This window comes from Lissotriton vulgaris, unplaced genomic scaffold (genome assembly GCF_964263255.1).
Source record: "Lissotriton vulgaris unplaced genomic scaffold, aLisVul1.2 SCAFFOLD_3358, whole genome shotgun sequence".
Classification (NCBI taxonomy): domain Eukaryota; kingdom Metazoa; phylum Chordata; class Amphibia; order Caudata; family Salamandridae; genus Lissotriton; species Lissotriton vulgaris.
In genome coordinates this window covers 232,483-243,357 of record NW_028244284.1, presented here as the reverse complement: position 1 = coordinate 243,357, position 10,875 = coordinate 232,483, and the positions used below count along the sequence as shown (strand labels likewise).

The following is a 10,875-nucleotide window of genomic DNA, read 5'->3' as shown; positions in this document are numbered from 1 at the left end:
TTGCAAATAACGACCCGAAACTGCATAACAACTTGAAACTGCACGGCATAGCGCCTTAAAGTTGCAAAGCGCGCAATCGCACAGTTAAGAACTATAACTACCGCAATACTTCAGGTCCACGGTTCAGGCATTAAGTTACCCCCATAAAACGAGGCGTCACAGCATGTGGGTACCTACGAATTTATCGAACTTCCATTGACAGGGCGTCGACATGAAGGGGTCCAGCTGGTAGACTTTAGGGAAATCATGCATGCGTTTTAACTGCTGAAAAATACCGATATTGTTGCAGAAATATCCGCGCAAAGAGCAGCGTAAGGTTTCTCCGATCTCCCCTACCCCTTAACCGGAAAGGCTAGTTCGTAGAAATAAACATAAAACGTACGCTGCACCTTATTGTTAGGAAACGTCCGTAAATGAAGAAATCTTGAGACACTATTTGGCTTAAAATTCGAAATAAATCCACGTTTGGCACACACCTCCTCTTCTGCAGGAACTCAAACATACTTAAAGCAACTTCAAAGGAAGCAATAACCAAAAAAATGTATAAGAAACGTCCAGTTTCAAGAATTTGATGAGTTCTGTTCCTTCTTCATATAGAAAAATAAATTAACTCGATTAATGCAGTGGCAAATGGCGGTCGTGAGAAGCATGTCCAAAAGTCTAAAGAAAAAAAATACGATAAAAGTGAAAAAAAGAACAATCGACATAGGAAGGGACAAGAGACGGAGAGATCTGGCAAGGTCTCCGAGGAAAGCAAATGTGAATTAAAGGGCACAGCAAAAGCCGAACTCTATTACTTTTTTTTTTCTTTTCTTAAGCTGCAAAAAAAGTTCCCGCCTTCTCCCCAAATGGCAGACAGAACAGTGGGTGGAATAAATTAAAAATCCAAAGCTTGCATATGCAACCCCTTTCACAGTTTGGACGCAACTTCTTTAGTTAGAAGGGAGGGGGGAAAGATTTCAAAGTTAACAACAGTCGTGCCAATGACTATCTTTTTATTTTTTTTAATGCAGGCGTGTGAGTGTTTCCGTGTATTTTTATTTTTTTATTTTTTTCTCCTTTCTGAGAGTGCGGTGGGTGATTCAGCCCTCGGTGTCAGTCACTTTTTTTTTCCTCGCTCCCCTTTGCCTCCTTCCTCATTTAAATGAGTTAAAGCCCCGCCCTCGTCAAGACTCGAAACTTTATAAGTTGGCATTTAAGCAGAGACTGGGAGCTTTGCTAAGAGTCCCAGGCAATCGCTGGAGGAAGGGGAGGAATTTACAAAATAAAGCACGGAGGAAAAGGGGAAGCTGGATCCTGTGGCCGTCAACCCCCCTCTCCCCCAACACTGTGATTTTCTTATTTTTATATATATATATTGTATTTTTTAAGTTATTATTTCGAGAGTAAAATTAAAGCAGACATGTCCACGGCCTTGATGTCGCCCACCATCTTCGACCTCAGCGAAGTTTTATGCAAGGTAAACAAAACTTTAAATGCACTTTGAGCCCTAAACCTAGGATTTTTGCTTCATCTTGAACTGGAATGAGGGGTTTTGCTGTTCTTTTTTTATGCTAGCAGCGTGGACTTTCCGCCCATGACGCGTCAATAGGAAGTTAAGTGTTTATATATACAACTTAATGTCGCCTTTCTGTCGTTTCTAAGCACTGTACATGACTTGGTCTCTAACTCATAATGGTATAGGAGCCGGATTTCTTTGTCATACACAAACCATTTAAAAGTATCTTTAAGATGTAGAGACTGATATGGTCTCTCGTACATTAAATAAGAGGACGCTCTTTTAAAATGCTTAAATTTAGTTTTACAAACTTTGCTTGTGTTACTTGTTAGAGCCGAAATTATCACATGGTGGTGTTAAATCTTATGAACAAAAACGCCCCATGCCCCCCCCCCCCCACCACAACCAATTCTTGCTATGTGTTAGAAAAAGTGTGTTTTTACGTTTTACAGCATTTTGTGCTAAATTTGTTCATTGTTTGCTGTTTTGTTGGTGACAACAGTATCGGTCTAGTATTTATATATTTTTAATTGGAACTCTAATGCTATTTTTCCCTGGTTATTAGTATTTTTTTTTAACGTCAACCCAGTTATGTTGATATTAAAATGTGGTAGCTTTATTTGTCTGTCCGAAACGCGGTTTCTCAGTAAGTCTCAAGGGTACATTTGTGAGTTTTTCTTAATGTTTTTGTTTTTTTGTTGTGTTTTAACGAAAAATGTACCTACCACGTTCTGCAGGGTGTTTTTTACTACCTATTTTAAAATGCGATCACTCTCGTTGTTGCCACGTTTGTAAACTCCTGGCATGAAGTTTTAAATCTTGTTGTGGGGGTGTTGTCCCTCAGTTGTACTTTTCTTTTTTGCTAGTGAATCCTCGACAGGACTTGTTGCATATTTTGCAAGTTTGGAGGGTGTGTGTGAACTTGTATTAGAGAGACAGGAAGAGGTTTTCTGTTATTTTACCAGCAGCTTTTCGTCTGCTGCTCGGAAGCTTTGAGACGATGTAGTTCATTTAGGCTTGTTTTTTGTGTTTTTAATGTGGGGTGCAGTTTCCACAAGAACGCAAATCGCACTCTATAGAGTTATTAGTATGTTCCTTTTTCGGGTGACTTTGGAGAGAGGCTTGCCTTTTAACTATGGGCAGCAGGAGAGTAGAGTGAGTGTTGTAAATAGTCACCGAATTCACAGAAAGGCACACCTCTTAACAAATGCACCCCACCATATCTATAGCATCTCTTTATTGTCCCCGCGTGCAAGCCACTCTTACCACCGCTCGCTCCCCCGAAGAACTGCTTTTGTTAAGTTTAGAGTGTAATGCCCCAGGGGCTGCCAACTGGCCCCAGAATATCAACCCGAATCTCGGGGTTCATGTTAGCGAATGGAACGCATTCTTGATAGACGTGTACTGTTCTCCTTTTTGATCAGAACCAGCGGCAACATTTGTTAAACTGTACCATGAGTGCACTCTAGGGGTTTGTGTTTAAAAACAAAACGCATGTTTTTCAATATTTGGTAGAAATAACGTAGAGACTACTCAAATTTTAAAGGCCGGAATTCTTCAGCACGTTGCTGCTAAACGTGGTCTACGGTTCGATATCCAACTATTCTGCTGTTTGTCTTGGAGGCTGGTGAACATTTGGAGGGGTTGGTAGTTTGTGTGGTGGAGGGGTTGGTAGTTTGTGTGGAGGAGCGGTTGGTAGTTTGTGTGGAGGCATGCACACAGCTCCATTCCCCCTCACTGCCAGTGGCACAGTTCAAACATACTGACATTGCATCCTAACACTATCCCTGGCCGGACCTTTGTTCTAGTTCTGACTTCTCTCTTTAACATTAAATGTGGACTTTATTTCTGGCTGTTGGGTTTTGCACGAGGAGTCATGTCTCTGTCCCTTTGGGTGGGGTTGGCAGTGTCCCTGATCTAAATATCGAGAAACCATCTATTGCCACGATTTAGGGATGAGAGGGTGATGGTGACCCGAAGAAGGTTGTTTGCTTTTGATTTTGTTTAATTGGGATCGAGTGTGGGTTTTGTTTACACGGTCAGCCCACACTGTTCACACAGTCAAGAAAATACATTTTTTGGCACATACCCTTGTTTAAGTGGAAATTAGATTGACCTGTGCTTGCTTATGCCTCTTACACCATCTTGGGGTACGAGCCGTCCACCAGGTGTAAAACCCCTCTTGGGGTACTGGCTAGCCACCAGGACTCTTCAGCCACCTCTGTCCTGGGCTTTTCTTTGCCTGACTCCAGGTGTAACCCATCTCATTTAGTAAGTGACCTGTAGGAGATAACTTATCTGGAAAAATATAGTGCAAATTGTGTTGACTATTGGGTTATAGAAGTTTTATTATATGGCTCAAAATCCCCATCCTGGCAGCTGAATCTTGTGTAAACCATTTTTAGTTACAATTTTCTCTATGTTGGGATGACAAAAAAGTTAGACTTTTTTGTATTGTGACTGTAAGTCTGCCCCCTACTTTTTTTTAATTGTGTGATCCTCCTTCCAATCAACAGTCCCTTCAATGACTTGGGTGGGATGACTATGGTTCAATCTCTTCACTTCTTAAACGTTTGTTTGAAGAGTAATGGAGTTGATTTGTGTGCTTGACCAGAAAACTCATCCTGACAGTAGTACTATGTAAAAATATCTTGCATATGAGTATTTCACACCTTGATGTGATGAGTTGGGCAGTGGTTATGTTTATAAGTGGCATTTTAATTGTGGGTTTTATTTGGTTTTGTGTATGGTCTGAGGTGTGTTGGGTGTTGCAGGCTTGAGTTGCTTCTTACAATTGTGTACTTTTCTCCCCTTCTGCAGAGCAATAAAATGATCAACTATAACAACAACATCATGAACCCTACGAACAGCAACGCCTCTCTGCTGGACAGGAAGGCTGTGGGGACACCAGCCATGGTGGGCTTCCCAAGGAGGCACTCGATCACGCTGCCCAAGTTCAACCAGAACCAGTTCCTCAACAGCCTCAAGATAGAGCCTTGCTCCACCGCCATGGGCAACAAGGAGAACAAGTTCCGCGACCGCTCCTTCTCTGAGAACGGTGAGAGATTGCTACAGAAGCCTGGTGGCCAGGTCAACTCCAGCCGCTACAAGACAGAGCTGTGCCGGCCCTTCGAGGAGAACGGTGCCTGTAAGTACGGTGACAAGTGCCAGTTTGCCCATGGCATCCATGAGTTGCGCAGCCTTACCCGCCACCCCAAGTACAAGACAGAGCTCTGTCGCACATTCCATACCATTGGATTTTGCCCATATGGGCCAAGGTGCCATTTCATTCACAATGCAGAAGAGAGGCGCCAAGTGTCCAGCCGGGATCAGATGCCCTTCTCGCTCTCCAACTCCAAGCTGGACAGGCCTCGGCTCCAGCATAGCTTCAGCTTTGCTGGCTTCCCCACCGCCAATGGGCTGCTGGACAGCCCCACCTCCATCACACCGCCACCGGCCCTCAGCACCGAAGACCTCCTCAACTCTCCCAACTGTGCCAGCAACCCTTTTACCTTCTCAAGCCAGGAGCTGGCCAGCCTGTTTGCCCCCAGCATGGGCATGCAGTTGCCTCTGGGATCCTCAAACATGCCCGGCTCCCCAACAACCTTTCTCTTCCGGCCCATGTCTCAGTCCCCCCAGATGTTTGACTCTCCTCCCAGTCCCCAGGACTCCCTTTCTGACCAGGAAGGATACCTGAGCAGCTCCAGCAGCAACAGCGGCTCTGATTCGCCTACCCTCGATTCCAACAGGCGCCTTCCCATTTTCAGCAGACTCTCCATCTCCGACGACTAAAACTGCCTCCCTGCTACTCTTCCCGCCTTTTTTCCCATTACAATGTTAAGCTGAACTGATCTTTGTCGAGGGGGTTAGAAGCTGAGTGGTCCACCTGCCTGAGGCCTGAAACGCAAGTGCCAAATTGTGTCAACACCAGCAACAAAAATGGTTTACAAAAAAAACAATTAGTGCCTTTATTAGACTATTGCTGGGACAATTTTACCTCTCCAGCGCTAGAGGGCGCCAACGTGCACTTGAAAATAAAGTGTTCCTGAACAGCAGCGCCCTCCACTGGCCATGATGAATACGGTGTCTTCTTTTGCCACTACCCTCTCCCTATGTAAGGCCATGTTTCTGCCAAGTCTAGTGGTGGTGTTGGTATGTGGACAGCCCTCTTTCCCCTCCACCTAATCTTCAACTCCCTGTCTTTTGAACATGTCTTGCCTGGTCTGCAAGAGAGAAATCAAAGCTGTGGATGGATTTGGAATTGTTGACTCAAGTGTGGACTAACTAATGAATGTGGGGTGGGGGGTAGGAAGGGAGACAGCCAGAATGGAGTAAAGACTCAGACTTTTGGTGCTACAAATATGCCCATGTAGACATGTGATCTCATTACGAAAAAAAAGGTGGGAGGGGGCGGGTGGATGGGCGGTTCATTCCAAGTGAAAAATGTAAACAAGTTCCATTAGAAAGACAGCTTTAATGGTATGCTCTAGAATACTTTTAGGCCAATCTTTAGAGCACTCACGCCAACTTTTTTTTTTTTTCCTGGGTTTTTAATTTTGTATAACTTTCAAAAACAAAAATTGGAGAACAAATTTTGCTTGTCACTGCACAACAATATAAAAAAGCTTATTTAACTTATCAAAACGTATTTATTGCCGAACATATGCTTTTTTTTTTTTTTTTTTGTAATTGTGTTCATATTTATCGGGATTGCTGAATCCATAGAATATATTCTTTTATGTTTAAATTATGATCTTCCATATTAATCTTAAGATTGTGAAGTGTCTTTTTTCCTTCCCTCCTCCCCACAGTTTAATATATTATACTACAATGACTTTTTGTAACTACACTTGGTTATTTTATTTTTAAAAAACAATGAAAATTAATTTAAAAAAATGCGAAAACCGTGTTGAATTTATTTATTGTTAGGTTTTTTTGTTGCCCCTCCCCCATCCTCTTCTGCCGCCATTGTGTTGGACTGCAAATTGAGTTAATGTGGTTACTGCCTTATATATAAATATATGTATGTTTTCCCTCCCTGTTGTCGGTCCTAGGCCGCTTACAACTGAGCTGTAGAATGTATGTAAGCTGTGCTGTAAAACAGTGCACAAGACATTAGTTTTTTTTTTTTTTTTGTATAGCTTCTTTGGGGGAAGAAAGCCTTGATGGACTAAAAGTGCCTAATTTTGAAGACATTCCAAACCGCAGTATCCTGTCTTTACGTTCCTTTTTTCCAAGTTTGGAAATTTCCCTGTAGAGGTGAACGTGACTGGCGCCATAAGAAGCAAAAACATGAATGTATTTTTTTTCCCTGTTACTGTTCACTACATTTTTCCTTTGTGTGAGTTTAAGAGAAAGCTTTTTGTTACGACTGTTTGCAGTTTAAATCAATAAACCCCATGTTTTTCAAGAATGCTGGACAGTTGTTTTTTTCTTCAAGTTCTTTCACTGATTGCTAATGTAGATGTCAGTAAGAATGCTCCAAGGTGGATAAAGGCCTGTACCAAAAACCCTACCAATGATCACAGAGGCATGTTTTCCTTCATCTTAAGTTAGTCTCTTCGCTGCATCCTTAAGTATCGCTGCAGCTGGCTTTTTTTTTGGGGGGGGGGGGGGGGGGCAACCCTCTGTAAATTTACAATTGATCCTAAGTCTGCCCAAGTTTGTGAGTGCTATATACTACTTTCAGTTGCAACATATTGTTTAACTGGTACTAAGTTAGACATTCGTATTATCATGAGACCTTGCTTAGGGCTAGGAGGCTGCTCTGGTCTTTGCACCCCAAAATGTTAACCAGATCCCTTTGTTCACCAGTTCATTTTTGCTTTAAAACTGGGAATGATTATACTTTCATCAAATTGTGAGACAAGATAGCCACAGTCTTCTAGCAAATTCCATATGTGGGTTTGGTTTGTGGGATGGTACCTCTACACACCACACGCTTTTCCAAGTCTGCCCCATTGAGAATTTCGTCTCTATGATCCAGCGATCCAATTCATAGATTACCCTCTTGACCTATAACCAGGCCTTTCTCGTGCACTTCTGTACAATTGTTGGCTCGAACTCCCTTAAAGGGAAAAGTACTAAAATCCTATAAACCTTTCAAAACTAAAGGGGCCAAGGTTGGACACCACGCCTTGAACGCTGGCTTTCTTTGCACTAACTGGACTGTACCGAAGTGAGACCTCTGTTGGCCAAGAGGAGAACTGACAAGGTGACGAAATCACTAGGGCTTGTGGAGTAGATCTGTTCTTTTGAAACCTTCGTGGAATTCAATTTTGTGTGTGTGTGTGTGTGTATTGATCTCTAACAACCCATCAGTGTTGTCCAGGTCAAAAATAAGTTAAGAAAGCCCCAGGAATAATTTCCTATATTAACTTAATGATCCACCTGCAATCCTGGTCAGTTAAGTAGTTAAACCCCACCTTTCCAGGAATCTGGTGTGGTCCAAAGCAACAGGTTTGTGCTTTTGTATAACTGATGGAAATTGAGAAGAATGCTGATGTGGGGTCTAGTCCTGGATTCCACTTGTGGGCACAATCGCTAACCAGGTTCAGAGTGTATTCAAACAGTAGGATTTCTTAAACGAGTGATCTGCCCTCACAAATGCTGTTCTAACGTGAAGGGTGCTACTTAGCTAGGAAAAAGTGAAGTGGTGTCCTATGAATTGCAGTAGTGCTGCTGTGTACTGGTGCAAATCAGTAAGTGTGCGTGACCTTGAGGTGAACCTAATATGATCATGGGAACAGCACTTGATTCTGCCTTTGAGCCTTGGCTTGGATGCCAGTCTGCCTACTTTTTCCTGGACCTGCTCCTGGCTGTGCCACTTTAGAGGTGTCACTTGTGACCGGATAACTCTTGGTTTACCGTAGGGATTACATATGCAGCTGTGTGACTGGTGGTGAGGGGTCCGCCGTGCTGGGGGGAGGGGGGCAGAGGGGTGTGGGGACAGCGCCTGAAGGACTGTTAGCCACTCAAAGCGCATTAGTCAGTTTGGCGTGTCTGCCATTGAGGTAAGCTACCAGGAGAGCCTAGATTTAGACAAGCAGGGTAAAGGCCTGGTCTTGTGGATCTGGCCCTAGACTAGTGACCCTTGGTGGCGGCTAGGTGGCGACACGGAAGTACTGGTAGTTTTATGGAGCTCTCGCCCTGTGGAGTGTGGACACTAGAGGTGGGCAAATCCAGCATGTGGGCTCTTCAGCAGACTCTATACATGAGGCCTTCTGTCCCTTTCTGATCTATAACCATCGTGTGCCAGGTCAACTGGGCGGGAAACAGCAGGCAGAGGCAATAATCCTATTGTATGTTGAGGCAATGCCAACATTCCGCATGAAACTGGCTCAAATGCCCAGCGTGGTATGCTCAGACACACACCTTGAATTCATTGAGGTTTTAGTGATGGAATGATGTCATTTAACATGTCTTGGGTGTTTGCCATAAATGTGCACATAAAGTACTCTGGACAGTTGTAAAGTAATTGTGTCTGCCACAATGAAACTGGTGTTCACTTTTAAGGGTGTAGGCCAGGAGCTGTAGAACTCCAAATCTGAGCAGCTAAAAAGGGACTACCTCAAAATATTAACTTTTTTTTTTCTTGTGCAGATATTTTTGATTTTCCCATTCGTTGAATGAACTTGCACTCCTATTGGCGTGCACAATTACATTATGGCTAAAGTTGTGAGCCAACAGGCCTTCAGCCGACTCGCACCAAACGCTTGTACGAGTTCAGAAACCTCATTTTCATTGGCTGGCTAAGGTTGTTTACACTCGATTTTATGTACCGATTGGGATGGTTCAATTTCACGGAGCATGGAAATACTTGTGGAAATTATAGTAAGTATTGGGTATTGCTAATTGTTCTTTATGGCCCCATTGTATTCGGGGAGGCAAGCTATGTGAGGGAGTCTGAACACTGCTCTGCAGGTTGCCACACCCCGCTCGGTGTGTGGTAGAACCATTGCTCAGAACACGACAATTACACACAATTGCAGTGCAATTAAGGGAGGGACTTGTGCGCGCAGGCTTGCCTTTGTTAAGCAGCACGTGGTACAAGAGAAGATTGTGGCTCTGTGGTTAGACATGCATACAAAGCCTTTCCTTTAGATACTCCAAACTGGGTTTCTAAATGCATGGGTATTCAAATCCCATGATGCTCGCTCTACCTTTCTCTCATCCACCGTTCCCCTCGCCCCCCACCCACCCCCTCAATTAACTGCATGTTGCATACAAACTGCACAGAGCAGACGTACTTTTTCGTCGGGCCAAATACTTCCAGTGTAGCTATGAATTCGACTTTAGCATGATTTGCAAAACGCTAAAATAAGTATAAATTGGAGTGTGCAGAGGTCCTGAGGCACTGTGGGCGGGGTGTCGAGCACAGCAGGGCCGGGGGCGGAGTGAGTCCAAACTTTGGACATAAAAGGCCACTCGCACAACAGGTTAGTTGTATATGCCTTAAGTGGACAGCGTTAAAATGCAGCCTGCATCCGGCTCTCCTGGGCTTATATTGGACACGCCACAAAGGGTCACGACTATGTGAATATTCGCCATGCCTTTCCCACGGCCAACGCCGTTCTAAATTCACCCCTAAACTAACTGGCACACGTGGTGCAGAACGTGGGAAAACACAGAAGCCCTTGTTCAAGGGTGTGAGAGAAGGAATATTTTACAGGAACTAGTTTTTCACATGGACAAAAGCATTAAATGTGCTGGAGAAATACCTTGACGCATTTTAATGTGACGCGAAATGCTCAGGGTTTTTAAAGAAAAAAATTCCCAATAGGCCATACGTTTTCCATGAATTAATATAGTTAGTAAATGTCTAAAAAGTAAATTATTGTGGCTGCAATTTTTTTTTAGGTTTCGGCTACCGTCCCACTGCTTAAGCAGTGGGTAGGCGGAGCCGAAATCTTTTGTTAGTAGTATAGGGGGCCTGAACACGCCCTCTTCTCCATTGGCTGGCCTCGTAAATGCTGGCCAGCCATTGGAGAAGAGGAGCGTCACTGAGTTCAGGGCCCGCCTTGACGCGATTCGGGGGCGTTTCCGTGTGTTTTTTTAAGTCCCGCCCTCTCCTCTTCCCATTGGCTGGAATTTTACCTTCCAGCCAATGGGAAGGGGAGAGGGCGAAAAACACGCCCACAAGGAGTTGTTGTGCCTTCTTTATCCCCCGCCCTCCCGTTGTCCGTGCCTTTGCCGTTGTGGGGCAGAATTTAGTGCTTGTTATTTATTGGCAGCCCTTGGCGCTGCTATCACCATAGCCGCACAGCCGGTGTGCAGGAATCCCCAGCTGTGAGTTTCCTCGCCGTGTTTGCAAAGACCGGGCACGCCCCTCCGTGATGTCAAGGATGTCCCCATGATGATATCACGAAAGGGGCGGG

General features: G+C 44.2%; 1 protein-coding gene across 1 annotated transcript; it reads left to right on the top strand.

The window, feature by feature from the left end:
* The first annotated feature begins 1,201 nt into the window (after positions 1-1,201).
* Positions 1,202-6,911, top strand: LOC147668109 (mRNA decay activator protein ZFP36L1-like). Its single transcript, XM_086948779.1, has 2 exons — positions 1,202-1,459; positions 4,319-6,911. Exons 1-2 carry the CDS (start codon positions 1,403-1,405, stop codon positions 5,288-5,290), a joined length of 1,029 nt encoding a protein of 342 aa, XP_086804905.1. The 5' UTR covers positions 1,202-1,402; the 3' UTR covers positions 5,291-6,911.
* Positions 6,912-10,875: the final 3,964 nt, after the last annotated feature.